This window comes from Protopterus annectens, chromosome 9.part0, assembly GCF_019279795.1.
Source record: "Protopterus annectens isolate FY-2018-M chromosome 9.part0, PAN1.0, whole genome shotgun sequence".
NCBI classification, from domain to species: Eukaryota; Metazoa; Chordata; order Ceratodontiformes; family Protopteridae; genus Protopterus; species Protopterus annectens.
Genome location: NC_056743.1, coordinates 1,400,414,950 through 1,400,431,915, shown reverse-complemented (window position 1 = coordinate 1,400,431,915; position 16,966 = coordinate 1,400,414,950). Strand labels below are relative to the sequence as shown.

General features: G+C 42.8%; 1 protein-coding gene across 1 annotated transcript in view; it reads left to right on the top strand.

Moving 5' to 3' along the window:
• The window catches only part of LOC122810686 (E3 ubiquitin-protein ligase TRIM39-like), a 147,939-nt gene extending 131,370 nt beyond the window's left edge, over window positions 1-16,569 (top strand). Inside the window, exon 5 of the mRNA XM_044082256.1 lies at window positions 15,668-16,569. Coding sequence (XP_043938191.1) covers window positions 15,668-16,179 — 512 coding nt within the window. The 3' untranslated portion in view covers window positions 16,180-16,569. The remainder of the gene's footprint in view (window positions 1-15,667) is intronic.
• The last annotated feature ends 397 nt before the right edge of the window (window positions 16,570-16,966 follow it).

The window sequence follows — 16,966 nt, the reverse complement described above, 5'->3', positions numbered from 1 at the left end:
GTTGTACGAATTGACGGGCTTGGCCTGGACAGCATAGTATGTTATATATCTGCACTGTCTACATCTATTTTTCTGTGTGGGCCTTGCATTCCTCATTGATTAAATAAGTCCAGATCTATGCGCTGTTGGTAATGACATACATTATTGTAAAATACACCATTAAAGGTTGTCTGTGTATACATATATGTGTGTCGTCTCATGTCCTTTGAATAGTGAGTGGGTCTATGTGTAATGCAGTACTCCTGTTCAAGTGTAAATGTCATTTAGTAGGTTATACAGCAAAACGATGTTGTTACACCAATTTTACATGGAAAATAGAATGTACTGCAGTGGGACTCGAACCAGGAATGCATGCATGGTAGGCGGATGCTCTGCCCACTACACTACTGCAGTTCTGCTTAATTTGCATATTTCTACCTTAATGTCATACCCATGCTCCCTTTCCCTTGCCCCCAAGCTCCATGTACACAGCATCTATCCATTCTCCAGTTGCTAGCCCTGCCATACCACACCTACACATATTTCCCTCTCTGCACGACTCGGTACTCCTCCATTTTACTGTCTCGATACAACCTTCTGCAGGCTCTTCATCCATTTAGTCCATGTATTTTCGAGCCTTCCCTTCATCCTCCTCTGATACTGGTGGAAAAATCATTGTGACCCACAAAGTCTGGTTTGTCCCGCCAGGGATGGACCTGTTGTTGTGTCACGAGTAGACTTTGCTGGTCTACACTGTTTCTCCCACTGGTAGCATCCTGCCAGGGTTTTGAGAAGCAGTGATTTACTCACACACCAGACCAGCCTCATCTCCCGCTTCCTGGGGTGAAACACGCCCCCACGGTGTGCCCCGTTTTCCATTCCTCTCTTCAGTATTATACAAGGCAACTGTTCTCACAGTATGCGTGGACAGGCACTGTTCATTGGTACTCATAGACTGCTCGGAATACTGTGACTGAGCACTGTGCACATGTTTGCTGGTATTAATGTACATACTTACATACATTTCCTATACTGCTGACTGATTGTGCCGGATGATATGTTTGCGATAAAAGCAGCTGATTGTATATCTGCCATGCTTTCATGGTAACTCACTTGGACTATAGTGTGCAGGGGGGAAGGACCGCAGAGTGCTGATTATGTTGTTACTGGCCATGACAAGGGCAGTGGGCTACATTGTGCCTAAGGCACTGTGGGAGAAGTGTAGGCGGGTATGCGCTGGTGTGCGCAAGGCTCAGACTTGCTGACCTCTGGTTACAGCATCTTACACTGGGTTGGCCTCCACATTGCTTAACCAGTGTGGGCATTGCTTACCGCCGCCCAAACAGGCATACTCACACTTGCTGCCGCATACCCCCATGCTACTTCATGTACATGTCGGTATTATACATGCTTAAGTCAGGTGTACATGTCAGGTATGACTGTTCACGACCGTCAGTGTAAGGTGAAGTGGGATTCCAGATAACAGTTCTGGATAGGTTGCACTCAGATATTCGGGTTAGGTTTAGTTATGCCATACCTATGTTGTAGAGTAGATGTGAATAGTGAAGGTGTAGTCAGGTATGTGAAGGGGGGGGACATTTACACTATATAGTAGGCCGTTAGACTGATTGGTGGGGGAGCAGTAGTGCAAGTTTGCAGGGTGTCGGGATATGTATGCGAGGCAGGACAGGAGGTGTCAGTGTCAGTAGCTGGTGTAGGGGTATGGAGTGTTAGTTGGGGTGTGGTGGACTTTGCCAGGTTATGAGCAGGTGGTGATCCAAGTGTGCATGAGGTTTCCTTCATGTGTTATTTTTACATGTGTAGTCTCGGACAGCTGCGGTAATACACCTGGGTTGGGGGTTCCAGATTCTGCCAATATAGTTGTGTGGAGGGTGTCACATACTTGTGACTGTGAACATTACTATGAATGAAACAGGGGTCGATAGCTAAGTGGTGTTATTGGGCCAGACAGAGGGGCTGATAGTAGGGGACATGTCCAGGGATGTGCAGGATGGCTGATGGGAAGGTCCACAGCTGGCCATTTCTTCTACAGCGACAGCGGTGTATATACCCTGCATGTGGGGTTAGGTCTGGACATTCACACCCCTGGGTGGGGGTGAGGACAGCAATAATACCTTGTGATGCCAATTAGTTCAGCTTACATGCCTACAGTGGGGTGTTGCGACCATGTGTTCTTTGGTGTCATTTAGTGGGTTTGCAACAACACATCTGGTTATTCCACCCTTTGCTCTGTAAACTAGACATTGTTGCTGTGGGAATCGTACTGGGCGTGGCTGCTCATTAGGTGTCGGCTCTGCCCATGCACACTATTGCTTACATCCCTGGGGTGGTCCACATAGAACCACTCCAGCCAACACCTGCATGCCTAGACCCATAATTACATACCCATAGTTCCCCACCCGCACCTCCTCTTCAGCACTCGGGTCTGTCCACACCAGTACACACTGGCCACTCCCCACTTCTTGGGATCCATCACGTATGTTGTCTTGCCCCATGGATCATCAGGCTTCCCTAACCTTGTAGTCCGAGAACATGCATGCCCTGCCGTTGGACATCTGTGTAATGCCTGGAAACCATGCATAGAATTTTTGGGTTGTCCCACAAGGGACATTCTTGTCTTTGTTTCAAGATTAGACTTGGTGGGTCACTCTCATTGGTAGTATCCTGCCTATAGTCTGGAAAGCAGTGGTTTGTTTACTTTTATTGTGTGTTTGTATGTTTCACCTGCCTGGCTGGGGGGAGGGTTGATGCTACGTGTTAAACGTTTTTGATTGGACCCCTCACCCCTATTGGCATGGCCTGTGAACATATGTAATTCTTAACTGCTGTATCATATCCTAGCTATAAATATATGTGCATATTTACACACACACACACACAGACACACACACACACACACACATATATATATATATATATCTATATATATATATATATATATATATATATATATATATATATATGTGTGTGTATATATATATATATATATATATATATATATATATATATATTTATATATATATATATATATAAATATATATATATTGTTTGTATCACGTTATAGAAAGATGAAAATAGCGAACACTATTTCATCAGCCCCAAAACATCTAAACATGAAAATCCCATGGAAAAAAATTTGCTGCTCCGAAACACATACACACAACACAAGCACATCAAACAAACAGTAACCACACACATACACTTAAATTCCTACATCTAACGCTACACTAAACTAAACATACACTACTATCTACCCACTTACCTTAACTCAAACCCTAACCTTAAGGTCCATCACTATCACACACTCACCTAACCTGCGCCCTAACCCTGACTCACTTAATCCGCCCCTAACCCTAAAGTCTGTCACTATCGCACACATGCCTAACCCACACCCTAACCCTAACTCACTTAACTCGACCATAACCCTAACGTACAAACAACTGCACACTTACCTGAACCCAATCCGTAACTTTCCACCACACCGCTAAGAATAGCGAAGCCACAGAAACGGCCAACCAAATTCTTTCCCGAGGAAAGAATTTGCTGTTCTGCAGCTTCATTATTCTTAGCATTCACTGAATAGTGTTTGATATCAGAAAATTTGAAGTTTTAATCCTTCGATGTTCTGATATAGACCCTATATATATCTACATATATATATATATATATATATATATATATATAGATATATATATATTACTGTATATATATGTAACAACATATGGATGTATGGGTGTCTGCATATGTATATATCTATATGTGGGTATTTATATATATGTCTGTCTATGTATGTATACATTTGTACTACAGAGAGGGAGAGGTATATCTCCATGTAGTTATGGGTATATATACACATACACACACATACCTCTACATATTTAGCTACATATCTTGTAATGTTGCCTGTTACTGCTGGGTACTGTGTTTCATGTGCATACCAGCCATTCTTGTGTGCCACGTATGCTTTGCGACACCTACAACTAAATCCATTAGTGTACACAGAGTCACACATGAAATCTATTATTAGTACCAAGTTATCATTCATCCTATGTGGAACAGCCCGAACATTGGGTATACAACTTTTGTCTACAACCAGAGTTACATAGGTGCCCATGGCTATATGCATGGACTACGGCATGTGCCAGACCTAGGATATTTGGATCGAGACAACATAAGGGATGGGTCCCAAGGGGGGGGTGGAAGGGGGGTTATGTGTGGTGGTGTGGTAACTACGGCCGGTAACCAGGGTAGGGATGGTGGCTACGTGTGTGCAGTGGGTATGGGGAAGTGGAACTGTGGGTAATGAATGTACAGGTCAGGGATGGCCTTGGTTGGATAGGCCTGTACTGCTCAGCCCGCCTAGAGGGTGGGGGAGAGGGCGATGTGATGTCAACATGTGAAACATTACAGAGGGCCAATTTAAATCCGTATTTCAATGACACACATACAATACAATGAGCTTGGTAGTGTATTGCAGGGCGGACGTGTTTGGCTGGGCAGGGGGTATGCCAGTTTGTACGTGACATATATTGCTTGGAAACTCTCAAGCCCATTCACAGTGCATGTGGACATATGTCTGTCTGTTAATCTACCATTGCTATCTACAGATGTCTGGTGTTATATACCTCTGTGGGTATATATATTTGCTGACATATTTCTAACTATGTCCATATATACCTACAGAGACATATATCTGCGTACAAACATGTAACTTGTATATATGTGGACATATAGATGTTTACATATATATGTGTAGTTGTCGGCATTTGCATGTATATTTGTGCATATATTTGTATATATATATATATATATATATATATATATATATATATATATATATATATATATATATATATATATATATATATATATATATATATATATATATATATATATATATAAATATATGTATATATATATATATATATATATATATATATATATATATATATATATATATATATATGCATATATTTATATATATATATATATATATATATATATATGTGACTACAACTATAGATATGTTGTATCTATTTAGATAGTAATATATTTGTACACACACATCCATCTAGCTATAGGTATACATTTTCTGTGCTGTTGCATGACTGGACTGGATGATATGTTTCTGACAACATCAACTTCATTTGTATCTGTTATGGCTTAGAGGTAAATCTCTTTAGCTATGGTGTGCAGGGTCCTTGGTTTGAGACCTGCAGGAGCTGTTTATTTTGTTGCTGGCCAGAACATTGGCCATTGGGTACAGAGTGATTACGGCACATTAAAGCAGTTGTACATGTTTGTGCATGGGTTTGCATGGAGCTAAGCACTTCTAACACTCAGTTAGCTTCTTCTTTGCTTATTCTGTGTAGGTAATGCTTACCACCATTCAAATGCACATAAACATGCTTACTAGTACTTATATATGCTTACTACTGCTTATTTGTGCTTAAACCTGCCTACTAGTGCCTTCTTCCATCTGACACTGATACGTCACATGTGCATATCTTGCGGTACTCCAGTTCATATATTTCTGCTATTCCATGGGTCTTGCAACAAAAATATTGTTTATAACATGCTTTGCCATGTAAAATAGACTGTGCTACAGTGGGACCTGAACCAGGAATGCCTGCTCATTGGTCGGATGCTTTGCCCACTACACTATTACAGTTCTGCTTAATTTGCATATTTCTACCTTAATGTCATACCCATGCTCCCTTTCCCCAGCCCCTGAGCTGCACATACACAGCATCCATCCATTCCCCAGTTGCTAGCCCAGCCATACCACACCTCCACACATTTCCCTCTCTGCATGTGTCAGTACTCCTCCATTATACTGTCTCATCCCAAGCTTCAGCAGGCTCTTCATACCTTTAGTCCACGTACATTCGAGCCTTCCCTTGATCCTCCTACGATACTGGTGAAAACACCTATGTGACCCACAAGGTTTGGTTTGTCCCGCCAGGGACGGACCTGTTGTTGTGTCATGAGTAGACTTTGCTGGTCTACACTGTTTCTCCCACTGGTAGCATCCTGCCAGGGGTTCGGGAAGCAGCAGCGCCCCAGGTGTGACATTCTGTGCATGAAGCATGCCCAGACGCCCCCATGGCATGCACCGTTATTCATTCTTCTCTTCACTGTTATGCAAGACCACTGTTCTCACAGTATGTTTGGACAGGCACAGTTCATTGATACACATAGACTGCTCAGAATACTGTGATTGGGCAATGTGCACATGTTTGCTGGTATTTATCTACATACCTACATACATTTCCTATACTGTTGAATAACTGTGCTGGATGATATGTTTGTGATAACAGCAGCTGAATGTGTATCTGCCATGCCTTAGTGGTAACTCACTTAGACTATAGTGTGCAGGGAGTGGGGGGGGGGGTTGGAACCCAGGAGTGCAGATTACTTTGTTAATGGGCATAATGACAGCTGTTGGCTACAGAGGGCCTAAGGCATTGTAGAGAAAGTGTAGGCAGATATGCGCTGGTGTGCACGAGGCTCAGATCAGCTCAGATCTACTGACCTCTGGTTACAGCGTCTTACACTGGGTTGGCTTCCACATTGCTTAACCAGTATGGGTATTGCTTACCGCAACCCAAACAAGCATACTCTCGCTTGTTGCAGCATTCCCCTGCACTACTTCATGTATTTAGTTCACATTTGTTGTCTGGTACAATCAGACTGGATGCTTCTCCATTGTCAGCGGTGGCCTGGGGAGTGAAGCTCCACAGTAATCCCCAGCTACACATTAAACATAGTACTGAGGTGTACACATTCATAGAGAGTAACAGACTTAACATAGCTACATACCACATTCTTCATGCTTAGTTCACATTAACATGACGGTATTATGCATGCAAATCAGGTTTACATGTCAGGTATGATTGTTGACATAGGTCAGTTTAAGGTGAACTGTGATTCCAGTTTAACAATTCTGGATAGGTTACACTCGGGTATTCAGGTTTGGTTTAGTTATGCCATACCTGTGTGTTAGAGTAGAAGTGAATAGTGAAGGAGTAGGTAGATTGGTAGAGGAAGGTACATTGTAACTGTATAGTAGGCCATTGGTATGATTGGTGTTGGAGCAATAGGGACGGTATGCAGGATGTTGGGATTTGTATGCGGACAGGACAGGAGGTGTCAGTTTCACTAGTTGGTGTAGGGGTATGAAGCGTTAGTTCGGGGGGGGATTCACCAGGTGATGAGAATGTGCTGCTCCAAGTGTGCTTGAGGTGTTCCTTCATGTGTTATGTACATGTGTTGTGTGTGACAGCTGAGCTAATACACGTGGGTAGGGGGTTCCAGATTCTGCCAATATAGTTGGGGAAGAGGGTGACACCTACCTGTGACTGTGTAATGAAACAGGAGTCAATAGGTACGTGGTGTTAATGGGACACACAGAGGGGCAGATAGTAGGAGGAATGTCCAGGGATGTGCAGGTAGGCTGACGGGAAGGTCCACAGGTGGCCATTTCTTCTCTGGCAACAGCTGTGTATACACACTGCATTTGGAGGTAGGTTTGGACACTCACACCCCTGGGTGGGGGTGAGGACAACAATAAAACCTTGTGATGCCAAGCAGTTTGGCTTACATGCCTACATTGGGTTGTTGCAACCATGTTCTTTGGTGTTATTTAGTGGGATTTGCAACAATACATCTGGTTATACCATACTTTGCCATGTAAATTAGACTGTGCTGCAGTGGGACTCTTAGCGGGAGTGGCTGCTTGTTGGGTGGTGGCTCTGCCCAGTGAACACTATTGCTTACATCCCTGAAGCAGTCCAAATAGAACCACTCCAGGAAACACCTGCACACCTAGACCCATAATTACATACCCATAGTTCCCCCACCCACACCTCCTATACAACACTCATCCTTACTCTGGGCACAGGTCTTGTCTAAACACACCACTGCACACTGCACACTGCCCACTCTCCACTTCACGGGACCCATCTCATACGTTGTCTCGACCCATGGGTCATCAGGCTTTCCCACCCTTGTAGTCTGGGTACGTACACGCCCTGCCTTGATAGGTCATCGCACAGGTGTCCTCCTATAACAAGACAATTTTTGGAGTGTCCCGCAAGGGACGCTCCTGTCTCTGATCCAAGATTAGACTTCTCGGGTCCATTCTGCCCCCCCCCCCCGGTTGTATCCTGCCTGTGGTTTGGGGAACAGTGGATTGTTTACATTGTTTGTGTGTTTGTTTGTATGTTTCCCCTGTCTGGCTTGGGGGGGGGTTCATGGTATGTGTTACACATTTGTTGATTTGGCCCCTCACCTCAATTGGCATGGCCTGTGAACATATGTCATTCTTAAGTCCTGTATCATATCATAGCTATATATCTGTGTATATCTAAACACACACACACACACACACACACACACACACACACACAGACACACACACACACACATATATTTTTCAAAAGACAAACCCACCTCCATAGACAACACAAAGAAAAAGAAACTAAGGGTAATGCTGTTCAACGCCAGAAGTCTAAACCTCAAGATGCATGCACTCGAGGCTCTCCTCAGTATGGAGAATATCGATATCTGTGCAGTAACAGAAACCTGGTTCAAGGCTCCCGAGAGCAACCCAGCACTACCAGGTTATACCTCATACCATGCTTTTCGGCCCCAAAACTCGGACCGAACCACAAAAGGAGGGGGAGTATCCATATTCATCAAAGATACCCACACCTCCAGGTTAGTGGCACTGCGTGAAGCATAGGAGACCATCCATGTGCAACTAACAGTGGGCAAAACTGCCTTTCAGTTTGTAGCCTGCTACAGACCACCCTTCCAAACTCAGGAACCCCACTCAGCTTTCCTGAGAACACTGGAGAATAGGAATGTCTCTCCAAACACCATTATATTGGGTGACTTCAACTACCCAAACATAGACTGGGAGCACTACTCAAGCCCCAACACCCTCGCCCAATGGTTCCTAGAATTTATAAACTCAAATGCTATGGAGCAACTGGTCACTACTCCCACAAGAGGGGAAAACATACTGGACCTGATCATCACCAACATGGGGACTCTATGTTCCATACCAGAGGTATACCCCTCATTGATAAGATCTGACCATAAATTAATCTCACTGGACAACCATATCCCGTCCCCACCCCCAGCCAAGGAAACCACGGTGAAGAACTTCTCAAAAGCAAACTTCACACTTCTCAAAACCAAGGTGGAATCCTTCAAAGCCCCCGGGCCAGTGGCAAATATGGCCCAAACCACAGAATCATTTACAAACACCTTCTATGGACACCTACAGGAATGCATAGACTGTGCTATCCCAAATAAAACCAAGACTCATTCCTCCAAAGGCAGGAGACCTGTCTGGTGGACCCCAGCCATAAATAAGCTATACAACAGAAGGAGGAAGCTACTACATGATAGAGCAAAATCCCAAAAAGGGAAGGCATCTCTGATCAGTACTAGCAAGAAACTACGATCCCTCATAAAATCATCTAAGGCCAGCTTCAAAAGAAAAATTGCACAAGATGCTAAAGATAATCACAAGGCCTTCTTTAGTTATGTCATGATCATGAAGGGATTCACATCCAGATCTAGTGAGGTCATTGTTCCCCTGTACTCTTCACTTATCAGACCAATGATCGAGTACAATGTCCCATTCGGGATGTATCTCACCCAACATCTGCAGCAATTGGAGAGACCCCAAAAGTTCCTCACCAAAAGGATAAAGGGACTCCAAAATCTGTCATATGCTGCCAGATTGAAGAAACTCCAGCTCTATTCAGTCGCATACCGTCTGCTCAGAGGTGACATGTGCCTGACATACAAGGCCATGTCCAACCCGGAATTAATGGACATGCTCCACCTCAAAAAATCCAAATCCACCAAAACCACTAGAGCAAGCGACTTAAACCTTAGCACGGATATAAATAGGATGTGCTGGAGGGATAGATTTATCACTCAGAGACTCCCTATGCTGTGGAATAAAATCCCGGTCCATGTGAGGCAGAGCACCTCGCTGGCTCTGTTCAAGAGAAATCTTGACCTGTGGATGGGAGATCGTAGGTTTACCCCGGGAATCATCTCTGTGTCACTGCTGGACAGAGGCACAACAAACTAATGGGCACAGTATTTTTTCATATAAGGGGTGGCGTAAGCCACAAAAATTTGGGCTAGGCTTATAAATGCCTTAGGGCAGATAGCCTAGTATAAACCTATGAACCTATGAACCTATGTCAGGAACCTGGGTGGCAACTCCCAGATATGCTCTGAGTTAGTTCAAAATGACAAAAAATACACTGAACCCACAGACATTGCCAACATCCTGGCAGACAGGTTCAGTGCAAACTTCTCCCCCCTTCCCCCCCAAAAGTACAAATGTCTATCCCAACAGAGTGTAGCCTCCCTGACATCACAGATGCACAGGTGAGAGCTGCCCTCTCCAAAGCAAAAAACACAGCATCAATGGGACCGGACGGTGTCCCGGGCTGCGTCTTACATGAACTCCAAGAAGAACTGAACCCTCACATAAAGTCACTGTTCAATCTCAGCCTTACTATAGGATATGTACCCAAGGAATGGCGTACAGCAACAGTGGTCCCACTCCACAAAGGTGGTGCCACAACAGACCCCGGAAACTATCGCCCTATAAGCCTGACTAACCTGGTCTGCAAAGCTATGGAACATATCATCATGAAACTCATAAACAAAGACATTGGGAACCTCCAAACACTGGATCCTTCCCAATTCGGCTTTGTTAAGGGCAGATCTTGCCTCTTGAACCCGGTTGACTTCTTTGAAACAGTCACCAAGGCCATAGATGAAGGGAAGGTAGTCCACACAGCCTACCTGGACCTCGCAAAAGCCTTCGACACAATACCCCACTCGGACATCATAAATAAGCTCACCAGCTTAAATATCAACCCCTATGTCACAAGATGGGTTGCAAACTGGGTCAGGGATAGAACCCGCATGGTCAGAATTGCAGGTGCCATGTCAGACTCTAAACCAGTTACAAGTGGCATCCCGAAAGGCTCAGGCCTGGGACCTCTCTTGTTCGGTATATATTTCTCTGAGGTACAGGCTAACATGGGAGGACTATGGCTGACCAAGTTCGCAGATGACTGCAAACTGGGTGCCATAATCGACTCGCCGACTGACACAAGCATCCTCCAAAAGGGTCTCACAGAGATGGATAACTGGTGCCAGAGCCATGGCCTAAAGCTAAATGCCAAAATGTGCATAGTCATCCCCTTTGGGAAAAACAAAGTGCCCACAAATTACCACATAGGTGGTAATCCATTAAGTACGGAAGAAGTAATTAGGGATTTGGGGACCCAAGTAGATAGCAATCTCTCCTTTGACAATCACATTGCCAAAGTGGTTAGAAAGACCTTCTATATAGCCCACCTTATCAGGAAAGGGTTCACATCTAGATCAAGAGAGGTCATTGTGCCCCTCTACTCATCACTCATCAGGCCCATAATTGAATACAATGCCCCATTTGGGATGTACCTTACCCGACACCTGCAGCAACTGGAAAGACCCCAAAAGTACCTCACCAAGAGGATCAAGGGACTCAAACAGATGCACTACGCAGTTAGGCTAAAGAAACTCCAGCTCTAGTCAGTTGCTTACCGCCTACTCAGAGGTGATCTGTGCCTGACGTATAAAGCTATGTCCAACCCAGAATTAATGGACATGCTCCACCTCAGGAAATCCAAATCCCTTAGAGCTACACGCTCCAGGGACTTAAACCTCAGCACAGAAATAAATAGGACATGCTGGAGGGACAGATTCATATCATAGAGGCTCCCCTCACTCAGGAAAAAAATCCCAATCCATGTTAGGCAGAGTCCCTCAATTAACCTCTTCAAGAGAAATCTTGACGAGTGGATGGGAGATCGTAGGTTTACCCCTTGGATCTATTCTGTGTCCCTACTAGACAGAGCCACAGTAAACCAACCTCAAAAGGGTGGTGAAAGCCAAACACACTCTGGCTAGGCTTATAAATGCCCTAGGGCAGATAGCCTCGTATCAACCTATGAACCTATGAACCTATATGCATATGTCTGCATACACATATATATATATATATATATATATATATATATATATATATATATATATATATATATATATATATATATATATTGATGTATATATATCTAAATGCATGTATGGGAACTGTGGTGGTGGTGCTGAGGTAGCGTTGTCAATTCCCAGTAAGACGTTGTCCTGTTCGATTCTCAGCTAGAGCGTCTTCTGTGTGGAGACATGCATGAATGGGTGTACCTTAGTTGAAGGTTGTGCGTCAGGGCCGACAACTTGGCACATAAAAATCTACTGCCAATCATTAGTGGACCGGAGTTCTGCTGTGGCGACCCCTAACCAGGAAAAGCCGAAAGACACAACAACAACATGTGGATGTATGGGTGTCTGCATACGTATATATCTATATGTGGGTATTTATATATATGTCTGTCTATGTATGTATACATTTGTACTACAGAGAGGGGGAGGTATATATCTATATTATATCTATATAGTTATGGGTATATATGCAAACACATATACCTCTACATATTTAGCTACATGTCCTGTAATGTTGACTGGTATTGCTGGATACTGTGTTTCATGTGCCAACCTTGTGTGCCATGTATGCTTTGCAATACCTATATCTAAATTAATTTGTGTACACAGAGTCACACGTAAAATCTATTGTTAGTACCAGGAATAAATTCGTCCCATGTGGGATAATCCAAACATTGGGTATTCAACCTTCGTCTACACCCAGGGTTACACAGGTACCCCTGTCTATGTGCATGGCCTATGGCGTGTGCCACACCTAGGATACTTGGGTTGGGACATCATACGGGATGGGTCCCAAGGGGGATGGGGGGGCAATGTGTGGTGGTGTGGTAGCTATGGGCCAGTAACCAGGGTAGGGATAGTGGCTGCATGTGTGCTGCGGGTGGGGGGGAAGCGGAACTGTGGGTTATGCGTGTATGGGTTGGGGATGGCCTGGGTTGGATGGGCCTGTACTGTTTGGCCCGCCTAGTGGGTGGGGGAAAGGTGTATGTGATGTCGACATGTGAAACTTAACAGAGGGCTAATTTAATTCCCTAGTTCAATGACAGATGTATAATACTATGAGCTTGGTAGTGTATTGCAGGGAGAATGTGTTTGGCTGGGTGGGGGTTATGCAAGTTCGTATGTGACGTATATTGTTTGGGGCCTCTCAGGCCTATTGATGCTGCATGTGGACATATATGTTTCTGTTCATTTACCTTTGGTATCTACAGATGTCTGGCAATATATACCTCTGTGGGTATATATATATTTGCTTACATATTTCTAACTATGTCCTTATATACCTATGGAGACATATATCTGTATATGAAAGTACTGATAAGAAGTCTTCAGACCACATAGGAAAGCATACAAATGGTATTAGATTGAGAAGCCCCATAGAAGGAAGTCCAGATTCATGTTGTTCATATATATATGTGTAATTGATGGCATTTGCATGTATATCTGTTCATATATTTGTATATATATATATATATATATATATATATATATATATATATATATATATATATATATATATGTGACTACATCTATAGATATGTTGTATATGTTTAGGTAGTGATATATTAGCACACACATGCCCATCTAGCTGCAGGTATACATTCTCTGTACTGTTGCATGACTGGGTTGGGGTTATGTTTCTGACAGCATATGATTTATGCATATCTGGCATGGCTTAGTGGAAAATTGTTTTGTCTATGGTGTGTATGGTCCTGGGTTCCGGCCTTGAAGTAGCTGCTTGTTTTGTTGCTGGACTGAACACCGGCCATTGGATACGGTGTACTTAAGGCACTTTCAAGCAGTTGTAAGCGGGTTTGGACAGAGGTAAGCACTGCTGACTTCCAGTCACAGTGTCTTACACCCAGTTAGCTTCTCCTTTGCTTAATCTGTGTCAGCAGTGCTTAACCCCACACAAATGCACTTGCACACGCTTACTAGTGCTTACATATGCTTACTACTGCTTATCTGTGCTTATGCCTGCTTACTGCTGGCTTGTTCATTATGATACTGCCTCTTCACATGTGCATTTCCTGCAGTACTCCTGTTCATAAAAATTATGTTATTTAATGGGTTTTGCATTACAAATATTGCTTATACCATGCTTTGCCATGAAAAATAGACTGTGCTGCGATGGGACTCGAACTGGGAATGCCTCTTTATTAGGTGAACACTCTGCCCACTACACTATTGCTGACGTGCTTTATTTGCATATATCATCCTTGTTATCCTCTTCAGCCTTTTGGGCTGCTTTCACCGTGGCTGAGCAATGGGCACACCCGCACACCTATGGTTAGCTGTACTCTGAGCTTTGGACAACAATATGGGGGGGGGGTTCTTCTTTTCATTTTTATGTCTTGTTGCTGTTGTACGCATGGGGAACTATTGGTGGGGATATGCGGACACCTATGAGTGGCCTTGCTCATTTATTTCCACTTTCTACTGTTCTACTTTTCAGGGGCATGTTTATTCTAAGTGCTCTGCTCTCAGACACATCCCCTGCACTCGTACACGCTCCATGTATGCCTAGGAGGTTGGGCAGTGTGCCTTCATTAATATGTATGGCGCACTGCCATCCTGCTCCTAAGCATCCGCTTCCATGCAGGAATACGCTAGTCCTACACAGGAGTTTAGTAAATCTGTTGGAAAGGGGGAGCTAAGTTACATGAGTATATAAATACATACATGCATGTGTGTGTGTGTGTGTGTGTGTGTGTGTGTGTGTGTGTGTGTGTGTGTGTGTGTGTGTGTGTGTGTGTGTGTGTGTGTGTGTGTGTGTGTGTTAGTCTCCATTCTTGTCTCATACTCTTGCATGTGCATGCATTAGTGTAGGGGAAAGATGCTGTGACAAAGTTCTGCTGTTATAGATCTTAACATGGCAGCTTTGCAGCTAGTTCAGTCCACAAAAAACAGCAAATATAAATTGAAATGAACTATTACCTGCAGAGATCCATGGGACAACTATGCAGCAGTGTCTGTGCTGGGAACTGTATGAAAGTACTGATAAGAAGTCTTCAGACCACATAGGAAAGCATACAAATGGTATTAGATTGAGAAGCCCCATAGAAGGAAGTCCAGATTCATGTTGTTCATATTTAGGTTTGGATGGCTGATGAACGAATATAGTAATATAAATTATAGACTGGTTTAGAAAGTCACTGGTTATAGCACCTTCCCTGTTAGTGTTAACACATCATATGGACTCTAAATGAATGAATGATTCATTTTATGCTGCAGTTTGAATGCAGATGAAAACTTCTCCGGGTTATTCTAGAGTGTGAAAATAAGTACAGTAATCCCATGTTGGTAATGATATATAAAAACTAACAGCTAGTAACTGGTATAACACTGTTCACAAGCTTTAATCTAGTGTTTTCCCTGTTCTGTTTCAAAAACTGATATGCTTTTTCATTGATTTGATTTTGCTTAAATGCATAAAAGTGTTTTCATCTTCTACTACTTCTCCGCCACCAGCTAATTTCCCCAGTGCACCTTAATTAATTTACATTATGCAGTTACATTCAGTGATGCTGTGCAAATGTCTCCATTCATTCATTATTTTCCTTTCTTTTCTGTTTAGGTATACCATCTCTTATTCTAGATGAAAACAGTGCTCACCCACGACTCATACTCTCTGATGGAAACAGAAGTTTAAGATGGGGAGACATAAAATTAAATCGTGCTGATAATCCTGAGAGGTTTGACATTGAACCTGCTGTACTGAGCACTGAAGGATTTGCGCATGGAAGGCACATATGGGAGGTTGAGGTTGGAGATGGCACTCGTTGGGCTATTGGGGTTGCTAATGAAAACCTCAGAAGAAAAGGAGGATTTGATCTCATACCAGAGGATGGGTGCTGGACTATGAGAAGGTGGGAAAGTGACTATTGTGCTGGGAAACAATACCTCCATCTCAAAGACTCACCAAAGAAAATCTTTATATATCTAGACTATAATGCAGGGGATATTACCATCGAAAATGCAGAAGATGGAACCACTCTATGCACATTTAAACATTCATTTACTGAAAAGATCTTTCCTTTCTTTTGGTCACTAGATTCTAATTCTGAAATGAAAATAACTTCCTTGTGATAGCGGCAGATTGATGACAAAATATATACACATACTGTATTTGCTAGAAAGATGGATAAAATAAATTATCATATATATTACTTTATGATCATTTTTTAATGACAGTATGCAATACACAGCAGTGTAAAACATAGTTGATCATAAGCATTTTATTTCTCAGCAATACTGCTTTCAAAAGTAAAAATAGAATGTAGGCATGCAATTAAATCAGTAGTCATTAAAATAAATTATACTTAAAACTTTTTTACGCATACTAATTACATCAGGGTTTCCCCTCTAAAGCAGAACCCGTGAGATAAAAATAGACAGACAGGGAGACAGAAAGATAGATAGATAGATAGATAGATAGATAGATAGATAGATAGATAGATAGATAGATAGATAGATAGAAAGATAGATGGCAGACATAGACATAAATAGCTAGCAAGTTAACTAGCTAGACAGAGAGATGTTGATTGCAAGACAGTAGCTAGATACATACATAACTACATAATTAATATCTAATTATATGTACAAATAAATCTGCACATATATGCACACATTCATGCTCACAAACGTGTGTGTGTGTGTGTGTGTGTGTGTGTGTGTGTGTGTGTGTGTGTGTGTGTGTGTGTGTGTGTGTGTGTGTGTGTGTGTGTGTGTGTGTGTGTGTGTGTGTGTGTGTGTGATCCCTCTCTTATGCCCAGATTTTCACAGAATGTCCAAATTTTTGCCTCATACTTTTGGTTTATTCCTCATAAAGTTTTTATGGTTTTCTGGCAAATCACCGAGGACTAAAATCATTAAT